At 47.3% G+C, this 19820-nt stretch overlaps 1 protein-coding gene across 1 annotated transcript; it reads left to right on the top strand.

Annotated features, from left to right (window-relative positions):
* The first annotated feature begins 4413 nt into the window (after positions 1-4413).
* Positions 4414-18536, top strand: CD2 (CD2 molecule). The gene is made up of 5 exons (XM_075034739.1): positions 4414-4539; positions 7434-7730; positions 10745-10987; positions 14456-14575; positions 16552-18536. Exons 1-5 carry the CDS (start codon positions 4479-4481, stop codon positions 16758-16760), a joined length of 930 nt encoding a protein of 309 aa, XP_074890840.1. The 5' UTR covers positions 4414-4478; the 3' UTR covers positions 16761-18536.
* The last annotated feature ends 1284 nt before the right edge of the window (positions 18537-19820 follow it).

The following is a 19820-nucleotide window of genomic DNA, read 5'->3' as shown; positions in this document are numbered from 1 at the left end:
ACAGTTTGAAAACTTCGATTTACCTTTTTTTAAAGAAGGATAAAAAAGTTTCTGCAGACAGCCGTTTTAATGCTGACAGGGTGTGTCACTGTTTTTGGAATATTTCCACCACGTACAGGCAAAGCAGTGCTCTCAGTTTGCATGTAACAGGCTCCAAGCCACTGAGTCAGCATCTTCACCAAACCCTTGGTCAAAGCTTTATTTTGAGTTCATGATTTTCATATTTACACTGCTTCATTCAAGCTGGATTTCTTCCCTTCTTCACTCTGCGTAAGGCAGAAGTGAAGAGGATGTGGTGTGTGGCCTTCATCAACTAAATGGCTGAAACTGTATGTGGAAGCCAGCAGTTCTTTGGCATTCACAGTGTAGAGGCAACTCCCCCTGCCAGGGCTGACTTTGTTTCTTCCCCACTCCAGCCACTGGCCACAGTTCACCCTGTCCTGCAAAAAGCTACAGTAAAGGGGAAGGGAACGTGCCGTCATGGAACCCTCAGCTACCATTGAGGGCAACCCAGATGGAGCCCAGCTGCTAGTCTTGCAGGCTGGGGTGCAAACCCAGGAGACCTCCCAAGAATAAGGTTAGCCTTATTCAAAACTTCCCCTCCGCATGATATTGCCCATCTGGTGTTCCAAGCAAGATCACATTTGATCTTCTCCTCACAAACTCTGCCTCACCAAAGGCCTGTCTTTCTGAGAAATTTAGAGGTATGAATTTGCAATACTCTTGTCATCTTTCATGGTGAAAGGGTCCTGGGTCGTGGTGAGTGCAGGGTGTCTGACTCTTCTTTCAGGGAAAAGTATCCCCTGCAAATGCCGGTTAATACAACCTAAGCTTCGTACCAAAGGAGATGGTGCAAATTAGCGGATGGGCTACAAATCCACACTGGCTTATTGCACACTGACTTTCCTGAGATCAACATGCTAAGTGTATTTGTAGTCTTCCTTTTCTAGTAGTTCTAATAACATTCTCTCTCTCTCTTTTTTTTTTTTTTAATAAGCCTCAGGCATGAATGTTTATTGGCTCATCACTAAGTTGAAGACTTAGGGCTGGGAACAGCTACATATTGTCTCTTGAGATGTTGCCTTCAGATGTGTGGGAGTCTGTCACCTTTACATGGAAATGTAAGCATGATACTTACATTCCCTGTGAGGAAACTGCTTAGTGTATTACAAAGAGCGGAAGACTAAAAGAGAGAACAAGCAACAAAAGCAAATGTATATGACTACAGTGCTTTGCAGCTTTTGCAGTGGAAACAATACCACAGAGATAGCAGTGGCTGCAAAGAAACACTCCATTGTCATGGCTGCACTCTGTCCTCTGCTCTGCTCAGTGTCAGAAGATGGAGATGTCTAGCAATGCAGTGGGCTAAACGGAAGCCAAGCATCCTCAGCTATGGGCTGACAAGACAGGGCCAGCATCACTGTACTGGGAGACATCTCCTTTTCTGTCTGCCCGCTGGTTTTCTAGCTGGCTTGTGTTTAGCCCAGCAGTGTTACTTCCTGTGTGACGGGTGGGAGAGAGGGTGTCTGCAGCAACCAGAAGAGCGCGAGGGCATGGTTATCTGCAGGCCTGGCAGTCCTCGCCTCGTCCTACGCAGCACAGCTGGGTCTGGCGTTTGGGCTGTGGCGGCACAGAGCTGCGAGCAATAGCTCTCGCTGTGGCTGTCCCGCTCCTTGGGGGGCACCGCCGGTTGGTGCGGGGGGCTGCTCTGCCAGCGCTCCCTGCTGCAGCTGTTTTCAGGACATGCATCCCACACCGCATTGCTGAAGGTACATGCTGGCCTCCGGAGCTCCTTTGTGACAGTAGCCCAAAGCTGCTGTGCTTTCCAGAGATACCCAGTTGCCTTTAGACACCCTTTCCTTAATGCCTTCCCTTGGGGGGAAACAGAGACATCAGTGCAGGGACTTCCATTGCTTCCCTCCCAGTAACATCCAGAAAATGCCTTCCTTCTAAAATGGGGGTTAAAGCCCAGTCAGGACTGCAGCACAACATTGCCTTGCTCCTCAAGAGAGGGAGGGTAAAGCCGCAAGGATATTGCTGTTTCCCCACTTCTTATATGGCAGGAAGGCTGAGATTAGAGACACGGGCTGCCTTCTCTTTGTCCGGCTGGGTCCGATGGTGGAGGAGGGTTCTGACACTGGTTAGAAAAGGGGCCACTTGGTGGGATGGGCCATGCATGTGCCAGGATCTCATGGGGAATCCTTGCTGCAGGTGGGTGGTGTGCCCCTTTGCTGGCTCAGCTGTGCTTTTGTTATACAAAATCTCTAAGCAATTTGATTTTGTGCACGTGACCCAAGTACTCAGAAATAGCAAGGCCTGGTGTCACTTCTGTGACGCACAGTGGAGAGGGGACATCAGCTACTGAGCCCTCACCACCTCTCTTGAGTGCCTCTTCACTGCTCACAGCAAACTCCTTTTTGAACAGACCTGTTATATCCTTTAGGAGCGGTTTCTTGCTCCTGTCAACCTGTTGCTCTAACAGGAAAAAGGATGCCACATTTGATGTGCTAGAACTGGTCTGCTGCAGCATAAGGGCTTCCAGTCTGAGTCATTTCAGCTGTGATTTTACAAGAGCGTGGGCATGTGGGCATGACAAACTTGATTAACTGGAAGTAGTGGCCTTCATTATGAATACAGGGCATCCTTTTAAGCCTTGTTCTGCTGCTGTGGAGCTTTACCTCTCTTCTCTCTCTCACCTTCACACACAGAGGCATCTTTCCATTTGTATTTAATTTGCACCAATCCCAGTTTCTGCCTGCAGCTCCGGAGCAGGCAGTATCCAGCTCGCAGGACGGCACCGAGCAGGCTCTGTATGTGCCCAGAGCAGAACGACGGTCCCTGTCCCAGTGCATTTGCAGTCTGAGCGTGCCAACAAAGTGCAGAGGTATGCTGGAAGCAGGTGGTGGCTTTGAGGCGTGTTGCCTTGAGGAAGAAGTGAGACAAGGTTGAGCAGTGGTTTCAGCATGCCTGGGGCCTCTCTCTGCTCTGCTTTAAGGACACACACACACACAAAAAAAAAAAAGCAGGAGAGATTGGGATTGCTGTGTTTGCCCAAAGCCCTCTAGGCACTTGAGCTGGAAACAGATGTGTCCAAGCGTGCAGACCTTGCATGTCCCTGCCAGTGTCACCGGGGAGAGAGGTCCCCACAGCACCCCAGGTCTGGCGCTGCTGGCACAGTCGGCTTGGCTGGGGAGATGCCTGGGCATGGCAGCCCCTGCCCTCGGCTTGTTTTTCTCCACAGAAGGTAGAGGTCAGGCACAGAAACATCATCTTGCTTCCTCTCTCCTTCTGCATGTGCCTCCCTTGTGTGTTCTTTGTAAGGAAACAGTAATAAAAAGAAGGAAGAAAAGCTAGGTTTTCCCATGATGTGCAGAGGCAGCAATACTGTGACCTTAGTGCATTTTACCTCAGGTAACTTTTTCTCTTTTTGTGCAGAAAGGGGTAGTTTTTACCAGCTTTAGTACCAGCTAACAGATGATGAAGCCAGAGATGGGGTGGTGTCTTACAAGATCTTCCTATAACTTCAAGGAGAATCACATAAATGAATGAGAAAGGTTTATCTGACATTGTATATCTGTGCCATAACTTTTCTTCTGTCGTCTTTTTTGGTCTACATCTGTGATAAAAAGCTGGAAGATTTCAGCGGCTGCTGTAGCAGAGGGATTGTGTTGGGGATGATACAATTCAAAATCCTCACCACCCCATCTGTTTCATACTGGAAATAGGAATAAAGATTTTATTAGCTTCTCATGTGGTTTTGGACCTAACTCCCAAGCCTCCTCCCAGCTTCTTTCCTCACCATCTTCCTCATACCAGCCAGCTTCAGGGCTGGTTTCTGGCTAGACCCAAGGCAGTGTTTTCATCCCCTTCCACACTCATACCTCTTTCCTGGCTTGCTCAAATGGCAGCCCCTCATAGATCAGACATTGATGCAAAGCTGATCGTGACAGTTTCCAAGGGAAGTGTGTCTCCTTTCTACACGTTGCCCAACAGCCATCAGCTACCTGCTCCTCACTGCGGGTCCCAGGCTTGCTGTCCCCTCGCTGCTGCTGAGGCTATGGGGGAGAAGAAGGATTCTCATCACCCCCCGACCTCAAAAACTGCATCCATCCCACTAGGATGGTGGCTTGTGGATGCTGGAGTTGAACTCTTCAGGTGAACATTGAAGAGGACGAGAGCTCCAGCTGCGTAGACAGACCTCGGGGGCATTCCTGCACTTTAGTGTGCACTTTCCTTGTCACTGCACATTGTCCCTGTCCTGATGAAACACCCCATCGAGACATATTTCTGCCCATGGTTTTTGTGCCTATGCTAGAAACGAGAAGTGGTAGGGTGAGAGCTGGAGGAGGGGAGAAGGGCATGAGGGCTGTACCGACACGTCCCACAACTGCTTGCTCACAGCTGAAAATCCTTTTACCTGCCAGGAGCTATCATTAGACAAGGCAACACTGGATTTATTTTTTTTTTTTACCCTGAAAATGAACTTTAGGAGGATTTTCCTAGTCAAGTGCTTGCTGCTTTTATTTCCCAGTGTAAAATGTGAGTTTTTCTTACCCTTTTTTGCTTTTTCGGGCTAGCATTGTTAAAATTGCATTTTAAACCATTTACAACTTGGTGGGATGTTATTGATAAGAAACTAGTTCTATTTTCCCAATGAGTGGAGACCTTTGGGTTATTGCTGTTATTATTTGATTTAATTTTCGGCTGGGGAGAGGGCAGGACCTATAGAATAGTTTCCTATTCTAGTTATAATAATAAGCTGTAAACAGATTTGTTTTTAAGTTAATGAGCCTTAATTTGACACATGTATAATGAGAAATGTCAGCATGCAGTTTTCTCTCTGCCCTCGAGGTAGCTTGTACTACATTAGAGATCCAGTTCACGGTGCATTACTGCATGTAATTTCCTTTTCTTATCAAAGATGAGGAAACCTTTTGAAAGTGCAAATTATATTCTTCCATAAATATTAACAGAAAGAGTGATGTATTTCAGTGTCTTCAGTGGAGTTGAAGAAGTCTAAGATGTGAAAACAGCAAGCAAATACATACATCTTTTATATTTTGCATATTATTGCTCTCATTATTTTTAAAAATATTAATCTAAAATCTTAATTAAGGTGTTAACTCATAGATTAGAGAAGGTTATAAGAGATGCAGACAATACAATCATGCATAGATTTTTTTTTTCTCTCTGTTCATTCCACTACAGATTGTATGTATGGCTGTTTAATGATTTTCTTTTCATAAAAAAAAAATTAATAGATAAATAAGGATTTTTTTTTTTGTACGTGATCTATAAAACATTTTCCCTAGCAGAAATGAAGATTATTCCCTTGAATGGAAAACTTGTTTCAAAAATTTCTCTAAAGTTACTATGGGAGTTTGTTTTTTTTTCTTGTGACTGCAAGTGAGCTCTATGCTGCCAGTTCAGATCTTTCTGCCCCTTGGAGCATCTATCAGTTGGCATTAGGAGAAATGCTGTTTTGTTAGCTGAACAGATTTTTAGTATCATATGTATGGGATACTCGGCTTTCGATTAGCAATACTATAGAGATCAGATAAACATCCAGAGATGTGTCTAGGTGGTCTGTCCATAGAGATGGCATTGAATTATCCCTGAAAACTTTAGGTTGGTTTTTTTTGGTTGTTTTTTTTTTATTTCTTTACTTCCAGAGAGAAAAAAATAAATATGGTATCTGTTATGCAAAGAAATCTTATTACTAGCCCTAAATACCTGTGCATGACTGAGCAGAAACAAGTATCGGAATTCAAATATTTGGGTGTAATCTGTAGTGTCATCTGTATGGAGGATAGCTGCTTCCAAGACTGTTTGATTGATAGCTTGATTTCAGAATATTTCATTAGATACATCAAATACCTTGTAAGAAATGCAATAGTGAAATAACAGTCTCTCCTTAGACTGGGGGTGAATTGCCGGAAGCACTTCTGTATTAATTTTCTTGTTGCAGAGGCACACAATTTTAGTTATTTGATTATCTCTAATATTGTTAGTTTCATGAAATAGCAACTGGATTTCAGTTTCCCCTCTGTGATATAGTTTATCATTGTCCTAGATACCAGGAATGAAGGACTGTAATAAAAATATGCATAGTTTTTTTCTCTCTGTGGGGAAAAAGTGCTTAAAATATATAAAATTAGAGCAGAATCAGCTCTATCTGGTGATGTGAAGAGAAATCCCCTCCTGCCGATTGGCTTTATCCTGTAAATTGAAGAGGAATGAACGTAAGAAAATGGCAAACGAAATAAGCCATGGCTCTGAGTGCACATTTGGTTATCAGTGAGCTCATCCCACCTGACACTTGTGAGTACTTTTCTATCTCCTGCAAATTTTCCACCCGCTGTGGGGGTGGAGATAGTACCTTGCTTGAAGTGACCTCCCGACAAACTTTGCACTCTGAAGTCCTGGTTCGCTGGAGGTGGGCCTCGCAAAGGCTCTGGAGCAGCCTGGAGGGGAGAGGGCAGGCCACCCAGGCACAGCCCAAGGAGTACATCATCGCCACTGGTAGGAACGTGATTGATGTTTGGCAGCCTTGGCTTTCCTGAATATCCCCTTCAGCAGCCACATGCTAAGTACTGCCCAGTCCTTTGGGAAGCACCTACTCTTACCTGTTCTGGAGAGGGGACCTGTCAACAAATGAGACCTGCAAAGAGAAAAGAATTTTTTGGCCTTTGCTTATCTCCTAATTGTCTCCAGTGCCCGATCAGTTCACAGGATGTGGTTAGCTCTTTGTTTCTCCCTGCCTTACTTGCCCCACCGTGATCCTGTGCTAGGAGAAATCAAGTGGATATATTCCAGGGGGGCAGGGTGCCCGGGATGGGCGAGGAGGGGGCAATGCAAGGTGCCAGCACTGGGTCTGCCTCCAGTTCAGTGCCTTACACTCACTTACTGCTTAGCATGGGCCACTATTATTATTATTATCGTTATTATTATTGCCATCACTGTTATTGCTGAACTGATTGTACTGTCCAGGGCCACTGGTAGTAGTGTTCTCGCTGCCTGTAGTTATGTTTGCAATGATGGGTGCTCTAAGTACCAGCCTGTGCCATGTGCAAAACATACTGAAGGGACCTTATTTTCAGGAAAGGTGAAGTTCATGGGCAGCCATGAATCTTGGCGTCCAAAATCACTCCAAATGTCAGCCAGAGTATGAAGCCAGCTTTTGAAAGCTGGACTCTTAGCTTCCTTGCCTCTCAGAATTAAATTGGGTGTTGATACTTATTTAATGAACGATCAAGAGACACTTTGGAGCAGGGGAAGAAGACAGCATCAGTAATGCAGAGACGCTTAGGCAACTCGGGGCGGGGGGGTCGGTTAGCAAGTGACAACCTTTTGGGTCACTGCTGTGGCTGCCAAGTGTGGCGGCGGGGGCTGCTGGACACACGCTGATGGGCTAGTTGTGCTTCCCTTTACAGGGTCCAACGCCAATGGGATTTACAGGGCCGTGAATGAGTCAGCTCTTTTCAACATCACTGCTGCTGGGAATGTATACGATGTAAGATGGCTGAGAGACAGCAAAAAGTTGCTTCAGATGAAAGATAAGAAAATTAAGTACTATGTGAACAAGAACCAGTGCAGATGTAAGATATTCCTAAATGGGACTCTGCAAATAGAGCAGGTGATGAAAGAGGACAGTGGAAATTACACGGTGACTGTTTATCAGCAGGATGGAAAATTGACGGCAGAAGAAGTAATGAATTTGGTCGTTCAGGGTGAGTTTTTGCTCTTCCCATACCATTCCCAGCATAGCTGGGAATACCTCCTGCTCTCTCCTACAACCTTTTCTACTCATTGCCCCCCTTTCTGTTTTGGGGGGACTTCTGTGAGATGTATGTCTTTCCTCCCGCCGCTGACAGCCGTCTGCCGCTCTCCTCCCTTCTCTTGCTCCTATTAATGCCCTCTGGTCCCCTGCTTCTTTCTGGCTCCCCTGTCTTGTCAGCCACCAGGTTTCTACACGTGCCCAGGCAAGCAGCTGTGGGCACGTCCATGTTGGCGGCAGGGTGAGTGCGGATGGCTGTACTGCAGCACCGCACGTGGTGCCGGGACCCCTCGGGCCCTGAGCCGGGACAGCACCGCGCGAGCAGGGCTGTGCTCCCAGCAGAACCCTGCTTCCAGAAACCTCTCGTGGGAGCGCAGCAACCCACGTGAGGTGCACCTGTGGCTGATGTGCTGTGCACTTCTCCACTTCTGGTGCTCTTTTACGGACACTGAGTTATGACTTTCGGTCTCTAGTTACTGCTCCAGCAAAGTGAGCACCTTGTGTTGCATCTGCCAGCCTCCTGAGGAGAGCCCAGGTGGCACTAAATGCCTGTATTTAGGCAATGTGGTCCCACTCCATTTTTGCTCTAACATAAAAAATAGCCAGCAGTCACCTCCCCTGATATACACCACAGTAGGAGTTGAATTTGCAGGGGAAGAAGACTCCTGCACCCTATCCTTGCATAGTGTAACACAACAAATATGAAGATTGTGCTGCTCAAAGCACACTTAAGCACACACCTAGGGATTTCAGCTGCATGAATTCAAAGCATGAAGACAGCCTCTATTCCTGTGCTGTATCTTGTCCTGAGAGATCAGAACGGTAGCAGCCCAAAGCTTTTGGGATGAATAGGGAAGATGGGGATGGCTATTCTGCTCTTTTACAGCTGCTGCCACAACCGCTAAGCTGTAGGGCAGCATGTTTTTTTTCCCAGCAAGGGGTTTTTCCCCTGTACGTGGCACTGGTGAGGCCGCACCTCGAGTCCTGTGTTCAGTTTTGGGCCCCTCACTATAGGAAAGACACTGAGGTGCTGGAGTGTGTCCAGAGAAGAGCAACCAAGGTGGTGGTGAGGGGCCTGGAGCACAAGTCTTATGAGGAGCGGCTGAGGGGAGACCTTATCGCTCTCTACAACTACCTGAAGGGGGGTTGTAGTGAGGTGGGTGCCGGTCTCTTCTGTCAGGTGGCTGGAGATAGGATGAGAGGAAATGGCCTCAAGTTGCGGCAGGGGAGGTTTAGACTGGGTATTATGAAAAATTTCTTTCCTGAAAGGGTTGTCAGGCATTGGAACAGGCTGCCCAGGGAAGTGGTGGTGTCACTATCCCTGGAGGTGTTCAAAAAACACGTAGACGAGGTGCTTCAGTACATGGTTTAGTGGGCATGGTGTTGGGCTGACGGTTGGACTTGATGATCTTAAAGGTCTTTTCCAACCTAAATGATTCTACGATTCTGTGATGATTTTGCTCTGTCCCTCTTCAGCCAGCATGCACCCCTCTGCCAGCCTCTTGAGTCTGTGGGCACCACCTGGCACTACAGAAACGAAGCCTTGATAAAGCAGCAACGACAGCTGGAATGGTTTTAGCAGGGTTTCTGTGCAGTGGGAGACCCCGTGACTAATGGGCTGCTGAGCAGTGAGGGTGTCTCATTACTTCGGGAATTATTACTGCAAACTGTCTACAGATTCAGGAAGTCATGAGGGCCTAATGCTATTTACTCATGCTTTAAGCCACTGAGCTGTCATTGGGGTGTCCTGGGTTCAATTTCAGGTTAAGGCTCCAGCCTAGCTTAGCTATGTGTTGCATCATTTCATCTACTGTGCAGCAGAGAGGTTGCCTAACCTCTGATATGTGGTTTTGGAAGTAAAGTCCTTTAGTAACTGTCAGGTACTAGAGTCATTTGTCAGCCAGATTATACTTTGTTACTAGGGCTAGACAAACGGTTGTTCCCAAAAAATAATAGTTTAGATGATATCATCACACAACTGCATCACTGGGACCTGGAATCCAGTGTTTCACTCTGGGATGTTCCCCTGAATGATAGGTTACAGCTTGCAGCAGAGGAGTGGGCTTAATGAGGAAAGGGTGGTTGCAGATGTTACAGTGTGGACCTAGACTGCATTTGCTATGAGCAGCCCTTATTGGCTTTAAAATTTATGATCTTTATAACTTACACTGCCTATAATTAGAGGTGGCCCTGGCATGTTTTTGTTTACCTGGTCTAAAAGGTAGATATTAAATTTTTTCCATTTGATGTCCCTGCCAGTTGCCCCTAGTTGAGCAATGCCTAGCAGGCTTTTCTGGCTCTTTCTGTGCCACCAGTGATAGGGAATCTGGAACTGAAATGTAGCTAGCTGTTTGCAGAACATAAAAAGAGACAAATCAGTTCTCTCTGTCATAACCTCATTGAGAGCTAAGAGGTGTCTGGTTTGTGTTTTCTATTCTGTTTTGATGGGTTTTCATGCTTTGGCTGTCATGCTAGCTGAGTGCTGTTGGTAGTACATAAAGCATCATAAGTACCTGTTTGCCCTGTCTTAGAGGAAATCGCTCCTGATGGCCACATGCAGAGCAGAGCCGACTTCATTTGCACTAGAACTTCGGGGCCAGAGTTGGAGGGGGCTGTGGCTCCGAGTCCCTCCTGTCCGCTGCCTCCCCCCGAAAACACAACTTCCTCCCTTCTCCTGGCTGGCTGGCTGGCTGTAAGCCAGGCTGAGCCTGAAAGTAGTCCAGCCATGGTGATGCAGCTCTGCTTTGCTAGGCCAAATACGTAGGCTAATATACTGCATTTTCTTTATTATTACCATGTTACTTCTGCAGTAGAGGTCTAATTTACTCTTTGTTCTTCTCTGGTCTCATTAGCTGGTGTTACTCCCTTACTGCTTATTGGGGGCTAATTCTTTGTTCTGCTTAATCATGGAGTTTTTAAAAAAGAGAAACCATCTCAGACGTGCCTGTCCCTTCTCGTCTTTTTCAGAGCCAGTCCCTCAGCCAATCATCAGTGCTGAATGCATGAACAAAACCATATCTGTCAAGTGTGAAGTGAAGCAGAAGACTAAAGACGAAACATTTATAATAGAACTGATTCAAGATAAAAGCAAAAAAATCCGAAAGAATGCAACAAAGGTGGAATTGCACACACGCTATTCTGGGACGTTCAGATGTGTTGTTCAGAATCAAGTCAGCAAAAAAATGGCTGAAAAAGTAATTACGTGCTCAGGTAAAAAATCCGTTTTTGCCAGAATCTGCTAGGGCGGACCCACAAAGCCTGACACAGTTGCACATATCTGCAGGACTGGTCCAGGTACCAGGAGCATCAGTGGTTCCTGGTACCCAGCATTGCAAGTCTACAACTGCCACAGTTATTGGGAGTCAATGCTGCTGTGGTACCTGGGACGCAAGTCACGCTTTCTGCTTGGCATTCCCCAGTCTTGTCGCATCTCCACCCTCTGCACCCTGCTGCTGCCTGCCCCACTGCTACCCTTATGGCATTCCTGCTCTAACAGTAACGAGGCCAAGCTGAGGGGAGTGGGATGTGAGATGGGCCATGTTCTTCCTCTTCTCCTGTGGCCAGCAGTGTTTCCCCCCATGCTCAGTGAGGCCTGGGGGTCGCTGGAGGAGGGGGAGAAGATTTTCTGGAGTCAAGAGCCTTGTGGGTGGCAGGGAGGTCTCCAGGGCGCACTGCAATGCTGCTTCCACTGGGGGTGAAGTCTCCTGGGGGAAGCTGCAGGCTGCCAGTGAGATTAGGTTGGCTGAAGGGTGAATGAACGAGAGAGATATTTTTGCTCATCCTGTCATTTTCTCCCTCCCCTCCATCACTGCTGACTCTTCTTCCAAAAGTTGTCAAGGTATCCTGATAGACACAAGTGGTGTCAACTGTCACTGTGGTAGACCAATGAAGTAAAGGAGAAAGTGGGAGGCTGGGCCTGAAAGTGCTTTAATCGCACACAGCAGTCTGCAAAAGGCAGAAAGCACTTTCCCCCTCATTTTTATCCTCCTTTATTCCTTTAAAACTAATTGTACTTCCCCAGAGTTGACTTCAGTCAATCAGTCACGCAGTCCAAAGCCAAAGAGTTGACTTCAGTAAGACAGTCTAAAACTACCCAAGCTACCAAGACATAAATTAACAGCCACTATTTGGAAAATAGTGGCATGGGATCTTCTCCTATGTATATGAAGCCATGGCATTGATTTCAAGGGATTTGCTCTTGATTTACATCCTTGTGGTGGGGAAATCAGTTGCACATTATTCTTCTCCTCTCCATGATCATACCTGTGAAGGTGGTGGTAGCCTGCTACCTGTGGATGTGGATGAGTGCTCTCACAAGGGGAAAAATAAGCTGCTTGGACTCTCCAGCTTGGCCTAGAAATGAGGAGGGAGGATATGGAGAATTTAGCTGAGCGTTGGGTCTGTGTGGCTCAGATAAGCATGGCTCAAAAGTACCATGGATTTTCTTACTCACTTGAAGCATCTTCTTTCTAAACCACAAACACAGCAAAAGAACCGAAGGAATTGCATTTTAAATGGGCAGAGTCATGCTGAAAATGATTAGATGGGCAAAAGAAGTCATCGCTCTCCCCGTAAAAGTTTTGAAAGTTAAGGCAAAACCAAGGGACAGTTCATACTGGTGTGACACTAGATGTGGTGTTAAGTTCAAAGTTCAGATTTCCAGTGCAGTACTGGGGAAAAGTCCTTGAAGTTGCTGGGCTTGGGTTCATCCCACCTAACTGCCAGCACTTCACTTAAAGCATGTGCTTGCTCTGGATTCCTGCTAGAGCTAGTGGAGAGTGGGGAGCTCATGAGAGCTGGCTCAGTATTTCCAATTTCCAGCTCTTTATACCATAGTGAATTTAAGGAAAAGTCCAAGTCCCAAGGCTAGCCCACAGTGTGAGAAGGGAGGGAGCAAGCCTTAAGGTACAGAGGCCTTGCTGAAGCGATCCAAGGTCTGCTGTGGCTGGCTGAAGGGCAATGAGCCAAGGAATGGGGTGGGCCTTGCTCTCCCACACGTCCCATGCCTCCTGAAGGATCCCCCTGATGCTTAAAATAGCTGAAAAAGGGTGGTTTTCTGCTGCATGAGTGCCTGACCTGATGGGCTACACAGCCCCATCGGTGCTAGCATTGGGAAGGGGCTGGGGCATGGGATGGGGCATGGACTTTAGAGCCAGGTGTAAAAACATGCTGCTGGATTAGGTCCATTTAAGGCCAGGCAAACTAGCTCAAACACTTTGTCTTAATGAGGAAATGCTGGCTGAAGATAGCCATCCTGGGGCATGAGCCAGGCAAGCATGGGCCTGCCTGCATTGCTGGTATAGGCAGGCATTGCCCATCAGCTAGACACTTTGATTTTCCTTCTTCTCACTCTTGAGAAGTGCTCTTCTTTAACAGGCTGAATTGGGTGGGAGAGTTTGTTTTTTCTCAGATCATTAACAGAGAAGTGAAATGTTTGCCACACTGGTCTTTAAGCTACAAATCTAGCATTTCTCAGACACCAAAAACCCACTAAAACCATGCAGCACTGCCCTTCCTGCTCAAAAACGAAAAATGCCTCAGACCTTTTTGTGTGGTGGCAAGACTCTACCAGCTCCACAGTAGATAAAAAAAAATCCCTCAGCTTGTAGTCAAACCTCCTTCCAACCCTGCTGCCCTCCATGAGCATCTGGTCCTGCATTCCAGGCCTAGCAGCTTGAATTTTGACCTTTAGCAGGCAACCATGCTTCAGACGGGCTTCAGCTCAGCTAACTTTTTATGTAAACGTAACTATGTGTGAATCTGCCTGGGCTCAGCTTATAGTTAGCTGGGAGAAACAGACACAGAAAGGGCAAAATGTGCCTTGGTGTAACACTGGCAGCTAAAACGGGTGAGAAGAACCATATCACTGAGGGTACTCACCTTTTTTTCCCATTGGGGCAGCGCAGGCTGATGGTGGCCTTTATACTGTAGACATCTCGGCTTTGGTGTCATCACTCTTTGCCCTCCATAGGCATGGCCAGTGAATGTTAATGGTGGCACCACTGGTGTCATCTCCTTTGGAGCTTTGTCCCCAAGGAACGTGCACGTCTGCTGGGTTCAGCTCCATGGCACCTGTGCTCGAGCATGAACACCGAATGCCAGGAGGACAGTCCAAGCAGGAAGTGGTGACGGAAAGCTAGTGTCCAGCAAACCTTATCTGGCCAAAATAAGGAATGCTCATATAAAGTTTTGCTCACTGGACAAACTGAACTCTCATTTTGAGGCTCTGGGATATTTGGTTATGTTCTTTTCACTATTTTTTTCTTTAATTGGCATACAGCCAAAAATTGAACAGGAAGTACCAAAATAGTATGAAGCAAGCTAATTTCAGTGTTTTCAGCTCAGTAGGAAGTACCTAAAAAAGTTTATTTTTGTTCAATGCTGAGCACTGCCTGGGTGCTCGTTGTCCTTAAAAGGGTCCATTGCTAGCAGGAACAGGGCATTTGTGGTAATTTAAATAAGGTGAGCTGGCACACATGAGTGCTCTGGTTTCAATTTTATGCAGAACTTGAATCCATCAGGGACCAATCAAAATTCTCCACAATGAGGACCAGCAACTTTCTGGGCTCTCTCACTGGGGCTGTGTTTACAGTCAATGGAATAAAATACGGAATTCTAGGTAGGCGTTGTGGGAGTTATTTCTTTTCCTCTAACATCCTCTTTCATTCCCTTAACTAGGTCATCTGGATGTTTATCTCATCTTAAGCATAGCAGGAGGTGCAATCTTCTTTGTCATCTTCATGATTTTGCTTATTTATTGTATCAGGAAAAAGAAAGCAGAAAGGCTTGAAGATGATGGTAAGTGTTTAAGGAGCTTCATGTTGCTATTGATTACAGCAGCCCTGTGGGCAGGAGCATGCTCTCTGCCTTGGCATGAGTAACAACCTGTTTTTCGAATATGGTGAATCTCGGCACATCAGCTGGCATTGCCAGCCTCGGCTTCTGATATATGCTTTGAACAAAAGACTTCTTGTTCTTAAGCCCTTTTGTTTATTCATGGGGGAAGAATTGCTCCTCTAAAGCTCCACCAAGGCCACCAGTCATGAGCATCTGTGGGGCTAAAATACACAATTAGATATCCCATCAGCAGATTTTTTTTTCATTAAATTTATATGGTGTAAGATTTGGATCCTTGAAATCATTAGTCACATTTGGAAATGTTGTAGGTAGCAAGAAGGGGCAAGAAGGGCTCAGCTTTTCTGTGAGTTTCCTCAGGCACCTCACAGAACTTGTCCTCTCTACAAAACAATGTCCTTGGAGGCCTATCAACACCAGAGGTCCAACTTGAGGCACTTTAAAGAGTGGAGGTTTTCAGAGTGGGCAGAGATTTCATCTGTTGTCCAAAATTCATGCCTCTTTAAGACCATAGGAAATACTCTGCCAGAGTTTTCTCTGAGAGTGGGCTCTCAGTCTTGACAGAGAGGTTGCCTTGAATTACAACCTGGACATTGCTGCTATTTTGCGTGGACGGAGTATACTGAACTGCCACTCAGGAAGAGTTATCTGGCCCATATGGAAGGAGAGGCTAAAGCAGGAGGGAGGTTGCCCTGGCAGGGCTTGTTTAAAGGCTTGTTTCTGAGTCCTGCCCCCACACACTGTGTCAGGCTTCCTGTGTTGTCTCAATTAACAGCTAGTCTCTGTCTGAGTCAGTTCTCGAGTTACAATACTGGAGTAAAAGCTCCTTTGTACACTGCAACGATCTTTGTTAAGATAAAGAGGGCAATGCCTGAAAGAAACCTCAGCTGATACCTCAAAGGTGCTAGTGGTCAGGCTAACAACAAGGGTGAGCATAACCAGTCCCATGGCTGAGGGGAGTGCAGCCTCACCGCACCTGAGCGTGCGTAACTCACCATGGCCCTCCTGCTTCCCCTCAAGTTATGACCATCAAGAACAGGCAAGTGCTTTCCCCGTTTGCTGGGAGAGCTCACCACAGTGCAACCACGGGATGTCATCTCAGAAGGCCTGCAATATCTTGTGAAGATAGCCATCTCAGTGTCACTTTATATTATGGCTGTTCTTGTTTGAGTGGGATACATTATTCCCTCAACTGTGCAGTGGTAGCATATTGTCAATTCTTGGTTCTGGATTCAGCAAGAATTAAGAAAAAGAGAAGTCTGGGAAAATGAGAACTAATATAGGAGGGTGACTTGCCTCTTTGAAATAGTTTGGTGTGTGCTTAAAGCCATTTCAGTGTCCCAAGAGGTAAATCCCTCAATCCCTAAACTAAGCTGACTGACATTTCAGAAATGACAAGTCAGTGATCAAGTCAGCTGTTATGAATTTACTTCTTTTACGTGTGGAGAAAGTAATACTGGCAAAATGGACCTCAGGCTTCCAGGTGCTTGGAAATCCCAGCATGGATAGTGGCAGGGCAGAATGCTTTGACGTTGCTTCCTGGGGTTACATCTCAGTTTCCCTTCAGTGGCCCATTTCCAAAAGAGGACAGAGCAGCCTAGGGTGGGGGTGTCCATCGGTGACCGCTGGGGCCTCCCCGGCAAAGTCGGTTCCTCCAACCCAGAGAGGACAGAGCTGCCCCAAACGCCCCCAGGTACTTTGACCTCAGGCAGGCAGCCAAAACTTTTGGGTTTGCCTGGGATGCACAGGTGGTGGTGATTCTTGTTGTTCACTGGAGTAGTGGGAACACCTGAGAGTGACAGTGGTCTTCCAGGTAAGGCCAATATTTGGGTTTTTCTTGCTTGGGCCAAGCACATTTCCCTGGCTGTTCGACTTCTGCTTCCTACGTGCCTGACTGTGGGATCCTTCTGTCGTTGCAGATGAGGAGCGAATGATGCAGGCTCGCCAGGTGGACAGTGAAATGGTGGTGCGGGAGCTCCCTCAGCCGCCGTGCAATCCCACCCCAAAGCAGCTGCGCGTGCAGCAGCGGCCGCTGCCACAGCCCCAGGTGCAGCAGCAAGCGCTGCCCCCGCGGCCCAGGCCCCGCACTCAGCAGCGGACTCCAAACCACCCGAGAGAAAGACCTTGAACGTCTGCCCTGGGAGGGACGGTGGTCTCTCTGCTCCACAATTCACTGGAAAAAGAAACTTTCTGATAGTCAGGAACCCCTCCCGCCCAGCCTTGCGTAATGCTCAGCTATGAAATGGCAGCTTTCGTTGCAGAAAATTAGAGAGAGCATCAAATGGAGATTAAGAGACCCAGTGGAGGAGACTCAAGGTGACGGGCATTCATTCCTGTGGCCATTTTTCTTCAAGTGCCTCCATGCTAGGGTATGGAGCATTGAGCCTTGAAAGTTGTGTCTTTCTGTGGTTCACTTGTTTTTACCGCACCTTGTTGTCTTCGTGGTTTTTGGATGGATTATATCAAGAAGAAGCTAAAGCTCTAGTGAGACAATATGGGCCTAAGGATCTTACAGGGTTTTGTCACGTACCTTTCCTTTCTCCTGCCACACATTAGAACAGCTGTCTGGCTTCAGCATCAAATACATGACCTCCTGGATCAAAAAATAGTTGTATGTAATTAAATGCTTGTCTGAAGTTGAAAGAATTGGTGTCATCTAATGCAGAGAAGAAAATACTGAAAGGAGATGCGAGAGCCTTGAAGCATTTGTGTGGAAAAAACACAAGTGGGAAAGGAGTAAACTTTTCACTTTCTCTACTGTGTTTAGAACAAAACCCCACAGGTTTAAATTGCAGCAAGGGAGATTTAGGTCAGGATTTTATTTATTTATTTTATTTTTTTTTCAAACGAAGCACTGAAATAGATTTCTGGGAGAAGATGTCCAGCATTGGGGGTTTCAAAGGACAGATAAGGCAACTATCTGTGAGGCATCCTCATTCTGCTGAGGGCCAGGGGAATGTGCTACATGGCCTTTCTGAGGACTGTTTCAGCTCAGTTTTCTGTGACACCTTGCTGGCAAATAAAACGAAACCTTATTCTCAGCATAGGTCTGTTTGGCTATCCAGACAATATTTTGTCATAGAAGAGGTCTGGTATCCATTGGCTCATGAAACAAGTGTTGCAAACTGCCAAGCAGGCTGATTACTAGTGGCATTGTCTGAATTGTCATGGCTTTCCATCGTAGGGCCTCCCGCTGATGGCAAAGGACTCTGTCCCTTGATTTGCTGGTAAGCGCCTCATGTATAACCAGGTGATGATAGAGAACTGCTGAGAGATCTTCCTCCCAAAGGGAGAGGCTGGACTGCAATAACTGCGCCTGCATCACCCTCCGTGTGCTGGACAAACACTGCTCGCTCCTCTATTCCTTGGAAATGTTCATAACTGCCTCTATGGGACAGCTGAGGAGCTGAAAGAGGACAGGCCTTTTTAGAGCAATGTCTGAATGGGTACGCTGGCCCATCTGGTGTAAGAGGCAGTGCGGGTGGAGGAGGAGAGAGCTGCGAGAGCCACAGAGCATGAGACATCCAGCTAGCATGTTGTTGCGTTAGGCAGAAGAATGTGTAGTACCCCTTTCACGCTTGACTATCCTATACATGCCAGGGGAGATAAACCAGCCATCCTTTGTTTCTCCTCAGAAATGTGACTATTTTTATCTTGTGGTACAGGGGCAGGGAAGTAACTTGTCAGGGAGAAGGAGGTCTCTGCCTCCTCCAAAGCTCAGTCACTTTGCTTGAACTCTGACAGCAGACACAGCCCTGGGAGTGTCACTTGCTCTCACCTTACCTTTCTGCAGCTTGTTTTAGGGCTTTCACTATTTAAACTTGCATTTGGTAAATATTTCATGGTTTATTTTGTAACATATGCTATATCGCTGTAGCGAATAAATAAAGATAGAGTGGGTGGAGAGGACCTTAGTTCACACCTGTGCTGGTACTTCAGTATCTGGATCTCACTTTGGTACAAAGGAGGCAAGAAAAACGCTTCGGTCCCTCAGCCATGGAAACATGGATGCAGAAGGTTTCACACTGATCCCTGGGAGGTACCGGCCGCCACCTGAGCTGGTGGGCTCAGGTCGGCGTGGGTGAGCACAGCCGTTGTGCCTGCCTGCCTGCTGTGGCAGCATGCCCTGCCAGTCCTGCATGGCTGGAGCTTTACCGGTGCCCTCTCCAGAGCAAGCAGCCGAGCTGGGACTCCTCTGTGGTTATGGGAGCACTGGTCCTTCCTGGGAGAGAGGGAGGATTACTGGGACCCGAGGAGGAGGGTGGGCTCCTCCTGGGACCCCCTTGCCACTGATTAGTGCTCTCTGTGCCTCAGGTTTAACAGAGCTGCAGGAATGCTTTGGAGATGCTCCATCCCCATGGCTGGAGCTTGGTAAGCTTCTGTCATGCCTCTGAGACACCCTCCCGGGCTTCTCACCAGCTGCTGCCCTGGGCCCTCCTCTGCCTGGGGCTGGTGCTGGTGGGGTGACACTTGCCGCTGCTCCTTGCAGCGGAGCAGCAGTGCATGCGTGAGGTGGTGCCAGGGTGACTCTGGCCCAGCACAGAGGTGCGCTTGCTCTTCTGGCAAGAAACTGCAGCACGAAGCTAAGTCATGCCTAGGATAGGAACAGGAGGCAAGAAGCTTTTCTATTGTTGGTCACAAGCTGGGTCCAAACCTGCCCTCAAGACTGGGCTCGAGACCACCCTGTGAACCATGGAAACCTTTGTTGCCTCAGCTTAGGGCATGTGAGGGCTGAGCACACCCAAAAGCTGCCCTTGGATCCCCTTCCTGGGGAGCGGGCTGTCAGCGGGCACCCTGAGTACAGGGCAGGCCAGGAGCCACAATAGTGGGCATAAGTGAAGCATGGAGGTGTGTGTTTTAATACTGCCTTCCACCTGGCTGCTGTGACCATGGGCTGAGAGAAGCACTCTCAGCCTCAGCCAAATCACTGAGGTCTCCTCTGGGTTACTAGACTCTTTTCAGCTAAATGTTTCTCTTTACGTGCGAAGAGGCTCGAAGCTAAGTAAAAAGAGTGGAATTTAGCCCTCTTGGGAGGGTTTGCACCAAAACAGAGTCCTCTGTCAGGCATACAAGAAAATACTACAAGCGCAGAGTACCCCTGCACAATGGGAGTCTTGCAATACTTATTTTTGATTGTTGCCTTTTTTTGATAGTCACCATTGTTTTTACGATGTCTCATGTTTATTCC

Source organism: Buteo buteo, chromosome 8, assembly GCF_964188355.1.
Source record: "Buteo buteo chromosome 8, bButBut1.hap1.1, whole genome shotgun sequence".
Classification (NCBI taxonomy): domain Eukaryota; kingdom Metazoa; phylum Chordata; class Aves; order Accipitriformes; family Accipitridae; genus Buteo; species Buteo buteo.
The sequence above is the reverse complement of the archived record's forward strand: the minus strand, read 5'-3'. Positions and strand labels throughout refer to the sequence as shown.